This window comes from Centruroides vittatus, unplaced genomic scaffold (genome assembly GCF_030686945.1).
Source record: "Centruroides vittatus isolate TY-2023 unplaced genomic scaffold, ASM3068694v2 contig_349, whole genome shotgun sequence".
In the NCBI taxonomy this organism is placed as follows: domain Eukaryota; kingdom Metazoa; phylum Arthropoda; class Arachnida; order Scorpiones; family Buthidae; genus Centruroides; species Centruroides vittatus.
Window position 1 is genome coordinate 2,572,347 of NW_027122172.1, and position 25,006 is coordinate 2,597,352.

The 25,006-nt window shown below is 27.5% G+C and overlaps 1 protein-coding gene across 1 annotated transcript in view; it reads left to right on the forward strand.

The window, feature by feature from the left end:
* Window positions 1–25,006, forward strand: part of LOC136974416 (uncharacterized) — a 50,515-nt gene continuing 25,509 nt past the window's right edge. Inside the window, 1 exon segment of the mRNA XM_067269285.1 lies at window positions 1–162. Within this exon segment, the coding sequence (XP_067125386.1) occupies window positions 31–162 (132 nt within the window). The 5' untranslated portion in view covers window positions 1–30.

The following is a 25,006-nucleotide window of genomic DNA, read 5'->3' on the forward strand; positions in this document are numbered from 1 at the left end:
TTTTGAAAATTGAATTGAATTTATTGAAAAATGGGCGTGGATGATAATCAGATGAAAGAATCGAAGCATCGTTTGAAGCAACGTTTTGTAGTTCTAAGGAAACTTGGACACGGAACTTATGGCAAAGTTCAGTTGGCCGTTAATAAAGATACTGGACAGGAGGTAAGTTGTTCCCCTTTGCTGACTTAAATCCATGCTATATTTAGTATAAAATCTATAATGTTAAATGCTGCAGGAAGTAGGAAACTCTTTAAAATCCATGAAAATTGTCTGCGCTTTTAATTCGAATTCAATGATGCTCGAATTTTAAATATTGTTTTAGCTGAAGTAAAATATTTATTCTAAGACTTTCCGTCATACTTTGAAATTCTGTTATAATACTGAAAAATATAAAAACATATTCGTTAAGTAATTTACTTATATATATATTCTTTTCTCTCCGGGCACCGAGAGGGCCCTTTGCGGGTTTGGCCGCCTTTCCGGGACGGACCGCTTTCCGAACGATCCTCGGGGTGTTTCGACTCTCGGGATTTGTTTTTCGGTCTCCCGGAGTGACGGACCCGTGCCTCCGCCGCTTGGCTTTTTAGACGTCGATTTCTTACGTCGAATTTATTATAAATGGCTAAAAAAGAGTTTTCTCGACATTAAATTGCTTACGCTTAATATATTAATCTTTCTATAAACCTGTATGTTATCTACGGGTTTGTGGATATATAAACCCGTCTAATAAAGAAAGAATTTCTCTTGGGAATAATATAATACCTATAATTGTTTCAAAATTTGTTTTATGACTTGTGGAGTTTAATGATGGATTAATTCATAAATTAATGTATTCTAGTGATATTTTTAAAGTATGTTGACTTTAGGACCATAATAGCAACTACATTTAATACACTCAAATGTTTTTGGATGTTCTTCCATGCATTGCAACTTCCTTTATTCCATATAAGTTATTAGTACCGATGTATTGTTTGTTTTATTATATACTAAATAAAATTTTTAGTGACTTAATCATCCTAGCATGTGTGTATATACATAACATGTATATATAAATCGTAACACAAATGGGACTATGTCGCATTCATTTATATAATTATTTATTTCAATTTGTGTGATCGTTACTTTTCCCGACCCAAATATTTTTTCCCTCGAACGGAACAAATGCAAAAAAACATTTTGTTGTTACGTTCTATTATTATATTATTATATTAGATGCAAAATTGGCATATCGTCGGTACTTTTAACTTTTTTCCGTTGCCTCCTCCTCGTAAAGTAACGAGGTTTCGACGGCTTCGAAGGAAATCTTTGTATTTGCATATTTAATGTGTCGAAAATATTTTATTTATTTGTTAGAACACAAATAATATAATTAACTATATTTAAGATTATTAATTGTTAAAATTAAATAAATAATTTATATTTATATAATATAGTGTTTTGTTTCGCTTGTTGTATAATAATAACAAAGATTTTTTAGTCTGTTCGGAATTGCTAACGTTACGTATGACATTAAGTCGCTCTGATGAAACCGAAAGTAAAAATGCACGTTGAATTATGGATGGGATTGCAAACAGTTGTTGAATTCTATATATATATATATACAGTTGTAGATTTATGTGTGAATATTTGTATCCGTGTACAGTTGGAACAGTTTCCAGATTTTTATTTCACTTTTGACGAGAATTGAATGGTTAGAAAGTTTTAAATAGTAGATACCAGCTGAAAGTTTAAAATAAATATTTCATTTGTGCAGACACATGTGAGTTAATTTGATGTAACTAGGATTAAAATCATTGTAGCTTTTATTCTTATTCTTTATTCAATAATAACACATAACGCTTTAAAATAAAAGCAAAGAAATGCTGTCCCTCTCTTTCTCTTATTTTCTTACTTATTAAGCTAACTATGCATTCAAAAAAAATCTTATTATAAACTTTATATAAATTTTTTAGTTAGTGCTTTGCTTGCTGTTATCTAAGTGCTGTAAGAAGTTTATTACCAAGAAATAAATAACTGAAAATTCTTCTGATCAAAAAATCTGAATGATCTTTACTCAAATTCTTATTGCTTTTAGGTGTGGACTTTAATTAACATAATATAGCACACAAAATTCTTAATTAAAAATGCTCTAAGCATTTCTGATTACATTCTAAGATGATTTGCAATGCTTTCAATTCAGACTTCATACCGATTCATTCATTCTAGCAACTAATCTATCAACAGTGTTATTTTTATATAAAAGAATGGTAACTCGTAACTAAAAAGTAAATCGTACCGAAATAAGCTACGAAATACACGAACTACGTTCGTTATTGGTACCGTATTTTGCGGACTATAAGACGCACCCGAATTTCGGAGGCAATTTTTCGAAGAAAAAGTGCGTCTTATAGTCCGTAAAATACGGTATATTGTTTTATTACGTGCGCACGGTACCGACTTGCATATTTAAGAGCAAAACTCTGTTGCATGCTATTCGACTGTTTTATGCTCTACCTTTAAAAAATTTTATGGTCTGTTCTGGAAAAATTAAAAAGTGTATTTAATGTCCTGTATCTGTTCCCAAGAAATTAATGTGTGGTTATTTTACATTATTTTATTACTTGACCATGATTTATTACAAAAGAATTGTTTCTGGCAGAATTATTTATTTATTAATATTATAACATTAATTATTATAAATTATTTTCTTTTATAATGACTTGTTATCATTTGACTATAAAAATAATAAGTCTTATAATGTATCATCACATTACATGTAATGAACCCATATTTATTGCCAATTTTGTTTTTGAGGACATACCAGTAAGTCAACTAATCTATTTACCTTGTTGATATTGGCTAGAGTTTTTCCTCATTTTAGTTTAAATGTGACTGTAGAATTTCTTTAATTCAGCATTTATTATATGCAGGATCTGAATATACCCAGGATGATCTCAAACAACCAGGTTTTCATTGAAGTTTTATTTTTAAAAAATGAGGTTAAAAGAATAAAAGTTAAATAAGTTATTTTTCTTGTTATAGAATTTGAAGTTGTCTTCTGTTATCTAAAATAATTATTGAATTAAATTGTCCCGTGTACTGTACTATACGTATTGAAATTACTAAATTTAAAATATCTTTCGTATGTCATATTTTTAGTATAATAAAATTGATGCATTTATATTAGTAAAAATACTAGTAAACAGTTCATTATATATATAATGTAGGAAAAAAGGAAAATAATTATTATAATCTACAAATATTTTCCTACTGTAGTTTTTCTATTATTATTTTACACTTCGGAATCAAAGATAATTTTTAGCAGAGATGATCTATAATTGAGTCTCAACGTGACCATAGATGCAATAAATTTAATCTTTAAATAAAATTATTTTTAATTTAACAATAAATTCATTACAGTAAACAGGCCTAGTTGTAGATTCTTCACTATAAATTCCAAAGAATTGATAATTTAAGAACTAAAGTATTTTAGTATAATTTACTTTAATATATCCCAAGATTTGGGATATATTAAATACTTTATGATATGTTGATGATATCTTGCTGCTGCCATTGAAAATTTGTTTTTCTTTTCATAAAGTATGTAGTTATACACAAATTAGGAATAAAAAATATTCTTCATTTTTAGTACTCTGTGAGTATCTGAATTATGGGCCTACGTTGTATTTTCCCTGTTATGCCGTGTGTTATGCCACGACCTCGGGGTTTGTCGCCTTTTTGTCAACTACCTAGCAACTAACTGTCAACTTTTACACTTGAGAACGAACCATCCGTTTAGTTCTCGGACACTTAAATGACGCTTTCTCGTCACCTTCGACCTAAGTTGCATCGAAAGACAAACGGTACCTCAAAAATTTGTCAGTTGCCGCCCCGATCGACTCTCGCCAAACGACTAAATTTCCCAGTGCGCCATTTTTTTGAATTATATTGTGATAATGCAAAATTGAGTCACAGGCACCTACCAAAGGACAAAATGATGAAAAACCATTATAATTAAATATGTCTTGGGAAAGTAAGAATCTAATAGTAAAATATAATTTCTAAAATGTTTCTTATGCTTCGAAGTAGTAACGAATGACATCCAAAAATAATGCAAGTGCAATTTACCAAAAACTTTCAGTGTCATCAACATATTGGGATGACATTATATGGTGCAAAATTGCATCAATCAATAGTGAAAGTGTTAATAGGATGAATGTTTTATAATATATCCTAATTTAATAATTAGGCTATATTAAAAACATACTTCTGAATGTTAAGTTTTTATTACAAATAATAAATTTGGCAAGAATGTTGTTGTTAAATATTTGGATATCAATATAGTGTACAGTTACACCTACTTTTCGGTATATAGAAAAAAAATTTTTCTGTTTTCTTATTAGTTGATCTTACCAGTTCATCTCTTACATAAATGCAATTATTTTACACATACCTAGGTTGTTATAAATTCATTGTCCCAAGTAACAATGTGAATGCAAAATCATAGATTTTTTTATTTATAAAAGAAAATAGCAAATAGAAAGAGAATAATTACTCTAATTCAGAGTAATTATTTCCTTTCTATTTAGTATTTTTAATAAAGAAGCATGAAACTCATTATTTCTTCTAACAATCCTTATTCCGTAAAAGCAGATAATACACTTAAAATTATATTAGCTTATTAAGAGAATATAAAAGATAATTAAGTTTAATTATATTTCTCAATATTTTAACAAATTTTTTTTTTTCAATTTTTGCTAAATGATAGAGACAAGTATGATTTATTTGATAAAAATACTGTCTATAATATACCAAAGATCAGTCTTGAAGGGCAATATTTTGTATAGAAATAATAATTGGCATGTTCAGATGCAGGCTGCAAGAATATTAAATAAATGTTAATGGTAAAATGTAAATCCACTCAATAATGTAATAAATTTTTTCCTTGACAAATTTCATTCAAAAATTCATTATTTCATTATTTTCATTATTTCAAATGGAAGCTACATTTTATCTACATTTCTAAATACCAGTAGTCTCCATTCTGTAGTGTTATATAAGGAATTAGTAAACTAATTTAGTGCCAATCTGTGTACCTTCTTCAAACAACTGCTTTATTTCAGTAATGATTTTATTGCTGTTTGAATTTCCTAATGAATTTTTAGTGTTAAAATAAAGTAACATAAATTGCTTAATGAGAAAGATTTATGTTCTACATGAATATAACGCAATATACTCATTTCACTGTTTTGCATGTATTATCACAGTTACGTTTCATACTTGTAGTTGTCACAGGATGACTAGTGCTGTAAATTTTTTAATTTAATTTTCTGATACTTCCAAATGCATATTAACTGGTGGTAAATTTATCTACAGTTGTTTTCGTAACTAAGTGCTTAGCAGTATTTTTCACTAAGTCGCCTGTATTTGTTGCGTGCGTATCTCTTATAATTGCTTCTTTTGTTTAAGAGAGTTTTTTTGATGAAAGATTAGAAATTTTTTCTTTCAAAAAATGTAGTAAAAACATGTATTGTATTACTTTTTGGATGTCCTATTATTTGTAAAATTTAAACCCTGATTACCTTTTATGCAAGATTACATAATAATAAAAAGTATCATTTTCTTGGCACATCAAACAAATATTTGATGATCGAAGCTCTACGCTAGCCAAATGCTCTATACAGCAAATAAAAGCAAAAAAAATATTAATAATTGAGTAAGTAGTTGGTTTCAAATAATAAATAATTTTTTAATAAGAAATGCCAATTAAATGTTGTTTTTTTCCCCTTTCTGCTTTGCATACATCAAGAGAGCTTTTTTTCTAAGCTGTCGTGGGTTCGGCAGACCTTCCAATCGGATACCGAAGAACGGAACTCGACGTATCCGGATCGTTCAACTTATAGAAATTTCTAAGCCGACCCGGACTCAAACTTAGGGTCCGTAGTGGTAAATTAACGACCGTGCGGCATCGGCCACCCCGATATCCTCGGCCGAAATATTTAATTAGCGGACGTCGGCCACGCCGGTGTTTACTAATTAAACGTTTCGGCCGAGCTCGAATTTCGATAAAGTTTAATATCCGTAACTAACCGATTTATTTATTTGGGCTAATTTTATTCAAGTAAACTAAAATGATAAAGAAATAAATAATTCTTTATTGACTTTATAAGAATAATTTATGACATAATTTGATGTATGAAAACAAAAAAAAAATTAAATAATACAATATGTACCCACGATGTGTATTTAGAATAGTTAATAATTGTATATTTATTCATAATGAAATTTTTTATTGTGAGATTATATCTTTTACATTAATATCCACGAAAGTAGGTCAAAAAATAATTAATCGTTAACATAAGTAAAAACAGATTTTTTTTTAACATTAAATAATTTTTAAACTTTAACACAGTATTTTAAATAATTTGTAAAAAGTAAATATATTTAATATGAAATAAAATATTAAGTTCAATTAGTACATTCATTAAAATCATTGTGCTAAAATTAGCAGTCAAAGAAATATCTTTTTCATTGAGGAAATGAGGTACGTGGGATTTTTAACACTGTGCCAATTGGCATTCGTTTCTTCTTTTATTTAAAAAAGTGAAGACAGATTTAATATAGACTAGAGATAGATTTCAATCAAAACATTAAAAACTTCCTATTTGCATAGAGCATGTCTTAAAATGTAACATTTTTGAACTTTAAACTTATAAAAATAAAAACATTTAAATTCATAAAGTTTAAATGTTTTTTTGTAAATTATTATTATAAGAAGAATAATAAATCAGTAATACACTTTGTAATTGATGTTATTAAAAGATTATTTTAACATTTATTATTTTATTTTTATAAAATATCAATGTATAGAAATATTTATTTGATGGTATTTTTCATTTCTTATAGCTAAAAAGGGATATTTCAAAAAACTGATGATAAAACAATTCACTACTGACACTGTATTCAAATTTTATCAGTTTAATATATTTTTGGAGTTTATTAACCAAAATAATTTTGTTGCAATAAAATAAATAAAAGTGTCTATTTTAATCACAATTAATATATTTAAAGATGAATATAAATATTTTTATAAGAAATATTAAAACAAAATAAAAGAGAATAATGAAGACAAACAGTAAAAAAAGTCTTGAAAATTAAAAATTATTGTTTGGTGATATTCTACAATGGAAAATACGTCGTCTTTAAATTTTAAATGTCCTATTCCTCTCACTGGAATTCCACTAAAACACTGGCAGAGACAACCTTTTAATAGAGGTTACTTAGGTCCCATTAATACAGGAATGGATTAGTTTCCTCATTTAAAATTAAAATTGTGTAAATTTTCTTTATAAGTAATGTAGAAAACATAACCAGATGTTTGCCTCAAATAATCAGGCTAATTTAATTATTAATATTAAATAATTTGCTACTAGAGGTAGATGTTAAGTGCCATCTCTTAACTAAATTAATAAATTTAATAAGCAATTTAGAATCATCTGGAAGAAAAGAACTGACCCAGGGTGGGATCTCTGATCTCTAGTAGCAAATTACTTAGTATTAATCATTAAATTAGTTGAGTTATAACCTGATTATTTAAGGCAAACGTCTGATGTGTTTCTATGTACGGTACATATTAAGCTTTGTGATGTTTGATATACTTATAAGTAATGTATTTAGGACTAATAAATTGACTTATCTTCACACTTTCTTATGTATTAAGTAAGTAAATAAATAATTTAAATATACCTTCATATGTAAAATAATTTTTTAAAATATAATTGTGAGTAAATTATTTAAATATGATAAAAATAAATTCTATAATATGAAAAATTTAAATAAAAATATTTGTATATTATTGAATGTTATTTGGTGGAGTGAAAAGAATTTGTACATTATAGTTTAGTGCCACAACTAGTTTAAATCCAGCCCTTTGTTTTCTAAATACAGTGAAAATTATTTTCCAATTTTATTAAATAAAAGCATCATTTTTAATGAATAATGGAATATGATGATATGGATCTCTAACTAAGATAATTTTTTAAATATACATTAAACTGCATTGTAATATTATAAGAATATTTTATAATTTGCAATTGTATAATATCTGTTCTCGAGAAACTTTATTCGGCTGTATTTAAGCTGCAGTTTTTCAAAATAAATTGTTTGGCAAGTAGTACTCTGTAATCAAGTTAGTGATTCTACATACAGACTAAAAATGAAAAAAGAAGGATGCCAAATGAGACTAGGTGTCTTAAATTTTAAGTTTTCATAAGTAATATAAGTTGATGTATTAAAATTCAACATAATACTTAATTGTATTTATCACAACACACACAAAAGACTGATCACCAACTCTCCCTTCCTAACACATGATCAGAATGTCACAGTTGAATGTGAAAGATCATAGTAGTGATAGTGGCATCCTGACCCAGTAAAATAAAATGACAACCTTATGTACAATTTCAACCACAGTAGAACAAATAACAAACCACCTGCACAAAACTTCGACACCTCAATACACAAGTTCTAACATTGTAACATATATACTAAAATAGTCTAACACCGCTCTCAATAAAAGGTGATTGGTCAACCAGTGGATTGTGAGGCAATTTTAAATGATAAAGATTCTAGTTACTGTAATTTCTTGTAGAAAGTATAAATATATGAAAATGCATGAATAATAAATTTGAATATAAATATTATGTTCAAGTACAGTTTCTATTTACTTTTCTGAAATTTTCAAAATTAGATGAATTGTTTATAACTTATCTGTATGGGCATTAAGCATAACCTGCTGGGTTTTGACTGATATTTAGCATTTACTTGGTAATGAAAGCAAGGTTCTTGTCAATTGGATGCATCCAGAATTGTGAATGAATTCTAAGCACTTAAGTGGTTTTCAGAAGAGAAAATTGCGAAAAGAAAAGGACAATAAAATTAAAAAGTACCAAAGTGTACAGATTTTTTTCAAATCAATGATTGCTGAAAACATGATTTTGATAATGTATCAGTCAGATGAATGTGAACAAAACAGAATAGAAGAAATTACAGAAAATTTAGAAAAAGCGAGTGTACCTATAACCCATCATTTAGAAGATGAAAACAATAAATATTGTTGTAGGACTTTTATTAGTCCTACAGCAGTAAATACGTTTATATCTTCTGATTGTGATTGTACCAAGTTGATTTGTGCAGATCGAAAGGTCCTTTTCCCATAAACATCAATACCAAACCTTCTTTCTCTGTTAAATATTATTCATATAAAACAAAAACAGGACAAGAAAATGCTCTATTATTCTGCCAATCTAAATGTCATAGTTTTGAGTCCTGTTGGTTTTTTGTGGATAGAAATAATAAAAATTATAAACATGGCTGGGTACATTAGCTAGTTAGAAATAAAAGTAAAACAAAATTATGTTTAATAATATATATAAACAGACCCCACTAAAAATTATTTCAGGTTGCATTTACGTATCTGAATATGTTACAGATCATCTTGAGATTTGCTTCTGGATCTGCAACAAATGAATGGAGAACCCTCCAAAAAATCTGCAGGGGAGCCCTGCATGACTCCATTACAAGATGTCAAAAATATAATTTGCTAAATAATATATACTGTATTTTAATTATTATTTTAACAGTGTTATAAAATACATTAAGGTAATAAATGGTTTAAGATAAAGTTTAGTATGAATAATGTTTATTTAGAAAAAAATTCTTGGCAGTTAGATGGCTGTTGTAAATTTTCAGTTTTCTTCTATGAGGATTTGAATAGGACCAAATTCCTGATCCAAACCTCCATAATTTATCATTAGTACAGTTAGGGCAAGAGTAGCAAACCTATGACACACATGCCCAAACTGGAATGTTGGGAGAAAGCATCTTCATGTAACATATGCAATTTCAGTTTATTACATGTCTTTGTTTCAATCATTTTTTTGGTTTATCACCCAAACATTCTTTTTTCAATCAGCTTTTTTACATTTATTCTAATTAAAGCATGTTCATTTCATTTCTTTAAATATTGTTGTTTGAAATTAAAACTTTGGCATTTATAAACAGTTTTAAAGATAATTTTGCTCTCTATATTGCACATAAAAACACAAAAGTTTGCCATCTCTGGGTTAGGGTATTATTTTGTTTTTCAGTTTTGACTCTTTCCTCTGAGTCTTTTGGGACCTCTTTTTCTATGTTCACGAGTTTAACCAGGTCCACAACAGGAGAGACTGGATGACGAAAGATGGTGCCTAACTCTTTGTCATCTAGGATCTTCTGGCCAACATGTCAGAGCATTGTTCTACATTCTTTTCTGATACTATCCAGTTATTATGGATAAGGTGATCATAATGATCATAACTGTAGGGCCCAATTTAGGTGCTCGTTGTTTTATTGGCCAGTGATATAACTTTACTAAGCTACTTCATTAATTGATTATTCAATTAATAAAAAAATATTCTAAATTTCAAATATATTTGTATTCCTTACGATATTATATTTTACGTAAAAGAATATTATTTGATAAATTAATTAATTTGACAAATTTTATATTATATAAAACATTTTAAAATAGGTAAATGAAAAAATTTCTTCAAAAAAAGAAAAAAATTGTCCGGGATTACAAAATGTGACGCACAATTATTTTAATAATTTTATCAGTTTATCATTACATTTAGTTTCTGAATAAAATATAATTATTTGAGTTATAATAAAAATTTTAAACCTATACAATACATGATAAATTAAATAACAGATTTTTGTTGGGCTGCAATTTGAAAAAATTGTAGACCTATAAATTTTTACCGTCGTCCATCCGTTTGTCTTTCCTTAATCTCGAGAACGGAATTAGATAGACGAAATCCGAGTCCAGATATGGAAAGCTTAGGGGCAGGAGGAGGTCCCGATTAACTATATATGAACTTCCGACGCAAACCAGAAGTCGTGTTATTTCAATTTAAAAATTTCCTCCGAAAAGTGTTAGATAGATGACCAGCACGACACTATTGTTAAAAGAAAAGTATGATGTACAGGGGCAAGCCACTACTTTGAGGTGGAGAGGATTTATTTTAAATTAAATAAATTTAAAATATGATTAAAAATTGCAACCCAGCATTGTGATGACGTCACAATATAATAATTGCACGTTAAAAATAAAAAGTTATTTTATAAAATATTCATTTTTGTATTTTTTAACAGAGTATTATTCATTCTTGTATCGTACAGAGCAGGGATGGGCAACCTTTTTCTATGTAAGGGCCGCATTTTAAGACTTTTGAACTGATGCGGGCTGCATACAAGAGAAAGAGGGAAAAAAATGTTGGTAAATCAGAATTATTTATTCATATATAATTATAAATTAGATTAGGTATACTTAATTTAGCTTCTGGAACTGATGTAAACGTAATATATTGGAAATATTTGGTTAAATATTTGTCACTGCTAGTTTTAAATTAGTTTCCATATGTCTGTTAGCCGGTTTCTTGTTTTAATTTTTACTAAATTCATTGCGGGAAAAAGTATTCACATACATAAGTTGTAAAAATAACGTTTGAATTTTTGCTACATACTTCCTTAAGCTGGGAAATTGATATATTTATTCACATTTTATGTGTCGCGGGCCGCAAAATATATGAATGCGGGCCGCATGCGGCCCGGGAGCCGCAGGTTGCCCATCCCTGGTACAGAGCAATCACAAAGTCCTTATGAATTCTAGTTAGAAGTTGTCTGTATAGTTTCTTTTATTCTCTGCACAAATTTTAATTTTTCTTTATGGCTTTCTGAACATTGCCTATGTTGATGACTGTGATCTGTTAATGTAATCCCCAATAGTTGTTTCTAGATATTAGACTGCTGTAAGGTTGAATCGAGAAATTTTCTCTTTCACAACGTTCCAAAGGCTTGTCATATATTAAGTCTGAACTTCCAGAAGACTATATGTTCTATTCGTCATCAGTAAGATTTGGGATCATTCTTGTTCAGATTCTTATCAATAAGTATATCGGTACAATTCTCAAATTTATGTTATTTCAGCTATATTTGTACATTCTCAAGATTTTAATCTTTTTATAAATTTCAAATATGACATTTCTCTTTGTATACTGTATATGCTAGCACTGTTAATCTCATCTCTTCTTCAACTCTCTCTATATATTTCTTGATTTTTTTCTGTAACATTCTCATTGTTCCTTTGTAAATTTTTTTACTCCTTGTTTATCTATCATTGAAATTTGATATATTATTGTCACGTTCCACTTATCTTTCTTTTTTATCATCATCATACATTGTTTAAAATATAATGTGGTTTTATTTTTCATCTATATCAGCATTCACTGTTTACTTGTTCTTAAACTCTTGTAGTAGTATTGAATTTTACAGTCGATATTCATTTTGAGTGTATCTTAAGCATTTTTTTTTTTTCTGCTATTTAAGACATTAGGGAATATAATTCATTTTATTATGTGTACTTAAAATATATTAGAATGCTGTCTTCATGATGTTGATTAAGTTGAAAATGTTAGAGACACAGTTTTTCTGTAGGGATTTTTTTTGTCCCTATGCAATTTGGAAAATTCGATTATCTGATTATATTTAAAACAGTTAACAATTTTTTCTTAACAAGCTTTTCAGATGTATAAGATGCACCGGTGTATAAGACATACCATCCCATTTTCCAAAGGCATTTTTTGAAAAGAAATTTTAGTACATTTCTAATCTACTTTATTGAAAAATAAAGTACTGTAATTTTCATACAATTGGTATGTAAAATGTATTTAGGTAGAAAAACAAAGAATATTCAAGTACAAACAACAATGTTATAACAATAAGTTTTAATAGTCATTACTTAATGAACAATGTCATCTATAATGATTTTTATTACTGTAGTTGAATAATTTTCATCAAATTTTATGTAGTACTAATAAAATATCATTTGATACATTTGAGAGTATAGCAGGTTTGATAAATAAAAAGCTGAACACCAATGTGACAAAAGAAATTTTACAGACAACTATAATATTAGATTTTGCAAAAATGGACTAATTTTAATGAAAGCTTAAGAGATTAATATGAAGATTAACATGAATGTTCAGATTCTGATTCAGATGACAAAGAAAACAATAACTTGTAAAAATTGCATGCTTTGTTGTCGTGAAGTATGGCAAACATTTAATTTTTACACTTTAGATGGGCTAATTTTTAGTGTATCAGGTTGTAAAGGTGAAAATTATCCATTTTGAAAAAACTTTATTGACAATTAACTCAATAACAATTATAGTTTAACCTGGTAAGTAATCATCATCAATATCAATCATATCTTGCCACTTTGCTGCAAACTTTCAGTTTCATAAGCATAGAATAATGACTGGGGTTTTCCTTTGAAGAAAGTCTCAAGCATTGTTCTCAGATGGGTATTGTCATTGAACTGTACATTGGCAATATACTTCTTCAGGGTGCAAAATAGATGGTAGTCAGTTGTTGCCAAGTCTGGGCAGTAAGGTGGATGAGGCAGAACCTCTGAACCCAGATTGGCCAGCTTCTTTAAGTTATCTTTCCTCTGTGTTGGTGTAGTGATCCTGATTGGATGAAGTTCTTTGATCTTGGTGTTCGAATGATTCAGGTTTTCATAGCAGAATTCTTTCATGACAGTGATGTTAGTTGTAAGCAGCTCCATTATTAATAAACCAAACAAACACAGATCTTCAACAACCTTCTTATGCACTATCAGCCCTCTGACATTTGCAACAGCTGGTTGACCTTTATTCACCCATGAACACTCTAGCAAATGTCTTTCTGAAATAAGCTTAGGTAAGATTGTACTGAAGGACATCCAGGGAAAAGGGAATTATTGTATTGCTTTATCCTTAGAAATATCTACATTGAATAAAATGCATTACTGTGATAGAAGTACAACTCTTTAGTTATTTGATGCAACAGATGCTTTTAAAGACAGAATGGCAGACTTATGGAAACATTTCAAATGTAAAGCCTTTCTGCAACAGATTTCAAAAGCAGCAAAGTGCATATATATAACAAGCTGGTTGTTGAATATAAGTAATTTACAACATAGTGTTGCCCCAAAAACAGAGAATGTTATAGAATTTAAATAAGAATTATTAAAAGTTTTCTAGAATTACAGAATTGATAAATATAAATATTTACAGGTTTATTGCTATTTATGAGAATTAAATCTTAATTTTCTCTAACTTTAAATACAGTAGAGTTCCGCTAGTCCAAACTAATTGGGACCGAGCCCTGTTCGGATTAGTCGAATAATTGAAATAATGCAGAAGCAAGCGGTAAAACAGATCTGGCTTATATAAATCCAACACCATCATTGATGTCAGCATTCCACCTTTTATTTCATCTGACTTGTACTCAATAAAGGGTGCAAACAGTTAACAAAAACAAGTTTTGTAATTTTGAAATAGCAACCTGTCTTCATTGTTTACCTTGATATTATTTTAACTGTGTAAAGAACATTTTTAATACACAGTCAAGGATTCCAATCAGCCAATGTGGATTCTGTGCTTAATTGTGGATGTTGAATGTGCTCGTCACTCTACATTATTTTAATTTAGTTTGGTCTGCTGCTACACTGGCCACGAAACAGAAATAGACACGTACATTGAAAGATAAACTGGATGTTTTGAAAAGGCTGGACAAGGGTGACAGAGTAATGAAATTGGCAGTAGAGTTTGGAGTAATCAAGGCCACAATAACCGATTGGAAAAAACCGCACAAGGATCGAGCAGTTTTGTGCCTATACTTCAAAAAAATCAGTTGAAAATTGACAAATAGCAAGGCCCTCAACATTTGACAAGCTTGACGAAACCTTATTCACATGATTCATTCAGGAAAGAAAAGGGGAAACACCTCTAAGAGAAAATTTCCTCTCCGCCAACTGAAACATGTTTGGATTAGTGGTGTTTGGACTAGTGGGACTCTACTGTACATATATAAATCAAAACAAGTATAAACAGCTGGGATAAGGACTATCTTCTTCCTGCTTGGCAATACTTCCTCAGTCTTTCACATCAACTGCTGCCATACAGTCCACTTCCCATTCCTGTTTGTTTACTCTACTCCATCTTCCTTTCTTACCAATACTGGAATACCTCTTTCAACTGTACACCTGAAGGTGGTCCATTAATTGAGTTTAAAATGTTAGCATTTTTTAAAGTTCACTAACTATTAAAGATACATTGATTAATTCATTTAAGTTTATAAATTGTATAAGTATGTTTTAATATATTATGATGTGAATAGTGTATTAATTAAGAACAGAATCTTGTCATTATTATAAAATTAGCTGTAATCTGAAAAACATGTTATGTACAATCAAATAATGATATTGTAATTTGTATAAACAGTAAAATCAGGATAAAATTTATTAAAAATGTTCACAAATAGAAAGCAGCACAAATCTTGGTCTTCAGATTTGTTCTTTTCATGCAACAGGAATATATTATTGCCACAGACCTTCCTTTAATCTTCTCTTATAGGCTCCTCCTTACTAAACATGTGAAGTTCTAAAGGGTTTCTCTGACACTGGTAAATTTTTCAAAATATATTTATATAAACAGTAAAAAACTAGAACAAAATTTACTTAAAACACATTCTGTGAAAGAAAGTTGATTTTTCTGTCTGAATGTGTTTCTGTAGAATGTAAAGGACAGATCTGAGGATTAAATTTTATTGTCTTCTGGTTGTGAATACTTCTGATAGTAATATAAAAAGCAATGAAATGACCAGAAACTAGTGTCATTAATTCTTTCTTTTTAAACCTATTGTTACTTTATATCTGGAAAATGCATGGTGATGAGATTTGATAGTAAAATATGACATAAATTTCCATATTTATGTATTAAGTATTTGACTAAATTGGTGAAAATGTAATTAAATGATAAATTACAATTACATCATAAAAAAGATGCAGAAATATGCTTGTTGCATTTTATTTTTTTAATTCTTTTTATCATTACTTTTATTTTTTAATTTCTTATATTAATGTAATCTTATTTCATTTAAATGTTTTTTCACAAATGTGGTTTTTCTTTTATTTTTAATTGTAAAAATAATGATATGTATTAGTAAGCAAAGTTATACAGTAACTAAAACTAGTTATGTACATATTATTTTTGTAAATATTTTAGTTTTGTTTTATCTTACTTATTGTTGAATTATTTGTATAGTTTTAATGTGAGTATAATTATTAAAAGGGGATGGAAATCAATTGTCTATGGACATTTTCTTTAATTGTATAATAAATAAATATTTAGCACACTTAGCGTCAATAATTATTGCAGAAACAACTACAGCAGTGGCGTAGCGTGGGTATCAGCCACCCGGGACGGAGGAAAATTTCGCCGCCCCCTTATTTAGGTATTATTATTATTTATTGTGAAATTTTGTCGCCCCCACTACGCTACGCCACTGAACTACAGTATATTATTGTTTATGTATGTACCTGTACTTTGATAATTAAACTACTGTTGTCTGTATTTACACACAATAAAAGTGTACAAAACACAAAGTAAGAATAGTGTGTTTGTTTCAAGCTAACTAGGAGTAGGAATAGACTAGAAAAATTGAAACGGCATGTTAAACAATTATAAAATGTGGATTTGTACAGTTTTACACATGAAGATATCAGAAACTGTATCCAGGGGAATGAAAAAACCAGAAAAACTTCCACCATTCAATAAGGTGGCCTATACGATAAACCGGAACCATGTTGGTCCCGACGATGCCGGGTTAACAGAATTTCACAGTACATAGGAATAAATTTTCAAAGCTTAAAGAGGTTAAGCTAAGAAGCTTGTTTACTCTGTTGTCAAAGGCCTTGGAATAGTTCCTGTCAATCTGGTTGGATCAATTGCCAATAGGCTACTGAGTGCCACAAACAAAAATGTTTGTGGCACTCAGTTTGAAGAAAGTTACAACAGAAGATTGTTCATTAGTTTAGGAAGATAATTTGTTAGCCTACAACAAAATTGTTCTGAGGTGATAAATGAAGACAATGAGACAAGTAGAAGAGGAAGTAAGAAAAAAAGAAAGATAAAATACAGTGAAACTTCTCTAACTCAAATGTCTGTAACTCTAATATTTCTTTAACTCAAAGAATGTGAAGTACTGTACTTGGTAGGTTTCAATGGAATAGCATAGAGATTTAAAGTCTCCAAGTTGAAGTTTTTCATGGTCCCCTGACACTGATTTATGTTACTTTCAACTTTCCAACTCAAATTTTAATATTTATTCTATCAAAAGTGATCCTAATTATGAAATTTTCAGACAGCTAGTTGTATCTATTCTCCAACACCAATTTTCAGACAACGTTCCAGTCTAAAGTGAGAGGTCCTTTCGCTTTATCTCACAAGTTGCACCTGCAAAACTGTTTGATTCCATTAGTTACATTGAACAGTTTGTTGAAAGGCATTACACAGGCCATTTAAAACAAAAAAAAAACTATCAAAGATTTTTTTAATATAATGCAAGAGAGGTAAAAGTACAAATCTATTCAGAATCAGCATTTTTTACTCTATTGTTCTGTAACTTGAAGTTTTTTCCAGCCCCTCGGAGCTTCGAGTTAGGGAAGTTTTACTGTAATTACCCATAGCGTTGCATTGAAATTAATAAATAAAAATTTTTTTCGTTTTCTTGAAGAAAGAACCATCTTTGTTAATTAAATCCAATGTTATCTTCAAAAACAAATTGTTGATGTTCCAAAATAGTATAAGATTTCTGAGTTTTAATAAATTTTAAATTAATCTCTTTTAGAGTAGTGTTTTAGTAATTCAATATCCTTGATAATTCAACACAATTTTTGATCCCATCAGTGTCAGATTACAGAGGTTTGACTATGTTTAAAATTCCATTTTAGTTTTTGTATTGGATGAAATAATGTTTTTTAAAATACCATAATTTTATTTAATAGGTTTTAGAAAAATGCTTTCTATTTTTACTTTCATTAATTTTCAGATTTAAATTTTAGTATTGTAAAACAGCAGTCCATCGCTAAAATTATTGACAATAACAACTATAAATGTATTATGTAAATCAAGTATATATTTTAAGATTTTGTCACTGTATTCTTTAAAGTTAAATTGATTAGCCAAAAATTATTCAAAATTAATAGTTAAATGAAATAAAAGATATAGCAATTTTTTTTTCTTTAAATGACCTATTTTTGTCATTAAAATGAGGAAAGATGAATGAGATCAAGTGATGGAATCTGTTTCACTTTTGTACATGTAGAACTGAATAACAATATCACATATTAAACACCTCTCTTCTACAGGAGGTATATTATATTGAATATGCATTTATACATTTATATTTATTTTTTAAAAATTGAAGGATGGCCAAAACGTCGGTTAACTATGTGAATTACTCGAACAGTCGGAAGATTAAATATTATAATTTAAGTATCGGCAAGAAGAAGAATTCTTGTAAAGTTTTTAAGTAATAAAACATCCGAATAGATCAACAATTTAGTCTTTATAATGGTTTATAATGACTTTTGTGCCACCTTGTACTGATATATTATTTTAAAATCAAATAATTAAATTGGAACACTTAATTGAAAATATTTCTTAAATTATATTTTCACATTACAACAATTAATGTTATACTTTAAAATATTTATATATTGGGAACACGAACAAAGTAAGGTTAAGAAGCTACCGTCGGTGTGACTCACAGTCGACAAAAGCCAGTTTATTTATTATTTGCTACGATTCTCTTTTCGGAACACGAACGAAATTAAGGTAAGACAAATACGTGTACGTAGGACGACAAATGTAAATCTAAATTCAAAGTCGACATAACCGTCCTGCTATATTATTTGTTCGTATCGTAACAAAAGCATATTACTCTAGAATTCAATAACAATAAGAACAAGATAATTAATACATTACGTATTATTTGTAAAATTTCCACATCTACGTATATATTTTATAAATAATATACATGTAAAATATTATATATAAATATCTTTCATTTCAAAATTTTTTACATTTTTTTATACATATATAAGTAGGAAATAAAAAATACATAACTTTTCTTTCATATACATACACACACATGTATATATATAAAGTAAATTATTTACATTAAAATTTAAATATATAAGAAAAATACATCTTATGTAATTTAAACAGGAAGTAAAATTATATTTCATTTCATCTAAATTTGAAAATTTAGGGATGAAAGTCTAAATATAGCTATGCAAACAGTATGGAGCCATTTCAAGCATGTGCAGTTTCTTGTTAAAGAGCAATACCCTCTTTTTCTTGCCTGTCTAATCAGCAGACTAGGAACACATGTTTGGCACTGACACCTCAAAAAGTATACTGCATGTGGCCTATTTTCTTGAGTGTCTGGCCTTGTTCTCAATGATTATTCAGCAAAAATTAAGCTATCTGAGGAAATCTTAAACAAAATGTTATGTCTTATTAATATGTAATTTATTTTCTATTTATTATGTTTTAAATTTAGATTCCGTAAATTAGATTTAATATTCCTTAGATTTTTTAAATTCCGTATTAAAATTGAACATTTTTATCATCATCGTCGTATTTAAATGAAAGTTTTTAACAGAATTATTCATTTATATTGATTAGATTACAGTTATTAACAGTTATTATATACTTTTAGCAAGTTTTAAATTGACAAATTGAAATTAAAGACTTGATAGTTTAAATTTTTATTTATAATTTAAATTATTTTTACGTACAAAGCTGCAATTTTTATTTAAAGAATTTGATAATATTGTTGTTATATTTTATAAATAAAAGTTTAATATTTTTATAAGTAAAATATTTTTTTTCTTTACGTTTTAATCATCAAATTTTTAAAATACTTATTTATAAAAATACGATTTAAAGTAAATTATGGGTTTTAAGATAGTCCCTGCCTTGTTTCTATTGAAATGTTTGATTTACGCTTAATTTTTTTTATGATCATAGAATTGCAAAAAGGTATAGTATAAATAATGGAAATTATGATATAAATATTTAGTCTTATTTTAATATTTAATGATTAATGTATTCCCATTATTAATTGTATAATAATGGATCATGATATCATAACATTTTCTATTATGTTAAATTTAATTATGGTGAAACGTATATTATAACTTATACATAAAAAAAACTAAAGGTTTTGTCGGCGAGCTGTTTAAAATAAACACTGTTTAAAAAAAATGCGTGTTAATTTAAACACTTGAGAAGGTTATTCGGGAGTTAGACTCCAGCAAAAATATATCAGGAAAATTGCAGGTAGTATTTTGGGAAGTGAGATAGCTTGAAAAAAAGAACAATAAAACTAATATAATGCAGCTAGTGATAACGAACTATCTCCTACAGCTTTAAAAACACACTGAATAATAGCATGATGTGGTAGTGTTGAATTTTGTTTTCACATATAGATAATGAAATTATTTTTAGAATAATTAAAATTTAGCTTCTTGAATTTTACAGTTTCTTAAAAACTTTCTAAGCATTTGAGGATATTGAATTTAACAATTACAGAGTGATATGTTTTTCTTGATATTGGCAAAAGTATTATTTATCGATCTGTAATTCAAAAAGTGTTTTGTTCTAAATTTTTAAAATTAGTTATTGTCTTATTTTGTTTTTTCATTGAGTGGTTTAAAAAAACATTGTACAATGCCAAAAACATTAAAATGTTACTTTTGAATAAAACTGTTTTATAAATTTAAAAAGTTTTTCTTGGTTTTAGTTAAACGTTCCAAAATAAACTTTGATGATTTTCAGAACAATTTAAACTACTAAATTATTAATTTTTTTTATATTTAAATTTTATAATTAATAGTTGATTGAGTTTTGATCTTTTTTTTTTACTTTTTGATGATTCAAAGTATATTTAAATAATTATCTCTTGCTTACGTATATAAAAATAACATTGTCTTGGTAAAAGTAATCTGCTGTATTTAAACTTATTAATTTTGTAATATTTTTCTAAAAATACCAACTGAGTTACTCTGTTATTGCAAATACTGACTGTTAACTAAATTATTAGCTAAATAAATATGGAGGAACTGATTACTGTAAACAATTGCAACATAAACTTTAACACATTAAGAAGCCATATGTATTTTTGATGATAATTTTTTAAGGCACTATGCTTTTAGATTACAAATTTAAACAGGATTCTCTTAGTGTAGTTGTTTTAAAAGATTATTCTGTTCAAATTTGCAATCAAAGAATACTTGAAAGTGAAGCATTGCATTTGTTGAAAGTCCTATCAAATAAATACAGCTTCTTAAATTGGAACAAATTGGACAAATGTGGTTACATATTTTTAAAGAAATTTTACATATAATGGCTTCTAAGGAATAAAATCTATATTGCTTATAATTATATTAGCACATTTAATAATATTCTTCAACTTTAATTAAATAGTATTTTGAACAGTTTTCTAGTTACAATTTAAACATTAATTAATATTATTTACTATAGTAATTTCTGATTATTAAATTTATTAACAGTAAATTTACGATGACAGATAAGTTTGCCAAAATTTTTTAAATAATTTTTCTTGATTTTATAATTAAGAAATATTAATATATTTACTAGTCAAGAATTATTTATAAACTGAAAATATTATAGTAACTTAATAAAAATAATTGTATAATCATTTAATCTATTGCATCTTTAGGTTTAGGCAATTGATCTTTGTTTAGATCTTATGCTTTTTGCAGTCAGAGAGACACACAAATGCATGATCATTGATATTAGATTTTGGCCAGTATTTAAAATTCTACCCTAGTTAGGATTCCAGACCTTGCTTAGTATCAAGTGTTGTGTGATGCAGTCTTTATATTGTATAAACTTATAAAAGGACTTTCCCTTGAGTCCATGCTCGCTTAGTCTCGTACAATTTAAAATCACTACTCGTTTGCTTTTTTTGCATTTACTCAGTGATACCAAGTTTATATTTTATGTTGTGATTAAATTAAACAGAACGATTATTTATATTTATCTCTTTAAATACACTTAACCCACAAGTGTTATGGATAATTTTAATTACCTAACTACTTATGTATTGGTCATTTTGGTCCGTTTATTAAATTAATCAAGACTTACATTAAAAATAAAAGCAAATTAATTTTTGTTCAATTGGTAACCTAATGCTCTTATTTTAAAACTAGAAATGAACAAAATTATTTATTGGAACATTCTGAGCACATAATTTTTTGCATTCTTTAAAAAAAACAACTGTTATCAAGCAAGCTACATACTCTATCATATTGCATATATTTCTTGAAAATCAATGAATATTCTTACATTTTTTAAAAACAGAAATGTAATGTAAATACTATAAAAGGGTTAAATGACCCATACAATGCTTAACAAGCAAAATGATAAGTCATACAACAGTAATTTATAGAATACTGAAAAGTAAATGAAAAATCCTTCACGTTGTAAACAAAAACAGCAAACATCTATTAAAGAATCTTAAGTTAGAAATTATATAATTGTTTTTTTATACTGAAGTTTCAGTACTTAATAAAATATATATGTTTATGTATTTTAAAAATGAAATTAAGTTATTTGCTGGAAATTGCATATTCAGATGTTAGTTTCATTTTTGTGTACTGTTCCAGTTTTTACCTGTGCTGTTATTTATATGTATTTCATTTTACCTATGATGTTATAACTATACCAAACAAAAACACATACACACATGTATTATATATATATATGTATGTATGTATGTACTATAGATAAATTCATAAGACATAATTGTGTTTTTTATGAGCCCGCATCCACCAGCAAAACCTGGTGCACATAGCACAAGAAAAACATGGGTTTGTCCCTAAAAAATTTCCATTGTCTACAAGTGATATAGTTATACTCAGCCAGTGTGAACTCCTATTGACACTGGCTGAGTTTAACTGTAAACAGTCTTATTAGTTTTGCAGGAATTGGTACAGGAAGATTCTTATATTATCAAAGAAATAGTATATATTATATATAAGTATATAATATATATTTGGTTTAGTAGCATGACAGTAAACTTAGTGCTTTAACAGGATGACTTACAATCTATTTTTAAGTAGAAGTCATAATACTATAAATAATTACTAAGTTATACTATTCAGTATACATTTATATATATTATAACTCATTTTAATAATTTAAAATAAATTTTTATTTTAAATACAATTAAATCATATATTGTATGAAATATTAATAAGGACTATAAGTTTTTTTTAATAGGACTATATTTTTCTCTTATTTAATAATTGCTTGTTATGATTTCAAAGATATTCTTATGAGAAATTAATATCAGTTGCTTATATAAGAGAGTATTTAATTTTTTAAACAAAATTGTACAAAAAATATATATATATATAAGTATATATGAATCAGAAATATCAACATTTAAAAAAGAAGACTCAAAGAAAGACTAAATCTGCGACCTTTTATTTTTCTTATCACATGATAAAGTTATAGAATTAAAAACAGTTTTAAGAAAAAGTATGTAGTAAAAATATATTTGATACATTGGCAAATGAACATATCATTTACAGTATCAGATGTATGTTCATAAATTCCAGTTAAATTCAAGCAGGAAATTTAAGCAAGCACTTAAATTTAATTATTTTTTATGAAATATTACTTCACTAATTCTCTCAAATGTTCTGAAATATTTTTATATTTATTTCCAAGAAATTTATGATAAACTTAGCAGAAAACTTATGCCACATTTTAAACTCTGAAATTATATTGAATATAATTATCTCTCTCAAAGTAATTAAAATAAAATTGATTTCTTTTCATTAAAAAAAAAATTTTCTTTTGAATTATACTTTCATAAAACTTAGTTGTCAGAGTTTAGAATTTAATCTTGACACTTATTTTCAGCATTAAACTTCTGCTTTTTTTATTTTGTTTCTTCGTTCTTTTTTGTTCCTTTTTAAATAGCCAATAATCTCGGGGGATTTTCTCAGTTAATGACTTCTTTAATTGCACTATTTGGCAAATTTCTAGGACCTTCGCATTTTCTAATTCTTGTCTCAGATTCAGTTTTCTCCTTATTTTAGTCTCTAATTGTTATGTTTTATTTCCAATTTTGGATACATTATCTATTTTAACACTTTATTGTCTCTTCTGTTATAATCTGTATCTCTCTCTCTCTCTCTCTTATTTTATAGGGGTAATATATAATTTATTATATTATTTTGTAAAATATCGTATCATTTATTTCCTGACTAAAAGATGCTAATATAAAGTTGACAAATAATGAAATTAAATAATTTTTATTAAACATTTTCAAATCCTCTGATGACTCAGCATTAGAGTTCTATCAATTGTATTTATAATATTCGATTAGAATCTGCTGTCATTTATGATTGGAAGTGATGCGGTTGATAGAAATCTAATTTGCCGAGTCGGTTCGATAGAACTTGAAAATGTGTAGTAAAAGTTTAACTTATTTATTTTGCTGATTTTGCATTTTGATTATTTACTCTCATTTATTATATAAATACAATTTTTCTTTTCTATACTGTATTATTTTCTATTGATATTAAAGAGAAAATCAGATGCCATTTTTAATTTGTATAGATTATGAATTTAATGAATATCAGAGGAACTGGGGAGGACATTTGTTGCAGGGATAAATGAAAAAGAATTGTCGATAAAATGTTAAATGCTATACCATTTGAAATGTATCGAAAAACTTTGGTTTTTTTAATAATCAGTGTATGCTATTAAAACGTGCACGGCAATGTACAGTCAAACCTTGATTTAGTGCTGCCATTTGTTTGGTTCTAAAATTGGCATTAAATCGAGTTTAGCACTAAACTGAACGGCCTCCAAATAGTAAGATATATATATTAATGAGAGTTTGAAAATCACATAATTTTGCGCTAGCCAATATCATTTGCAATGTAAAATTATAGATTTAGCAATTCATAGATACTGAAGGATTCTCTAAAATTTTATGAGAAGATCTGCTCTTGAGAATTCCTTGGTGCCTTATAAGGGTAATGTTATAGAGG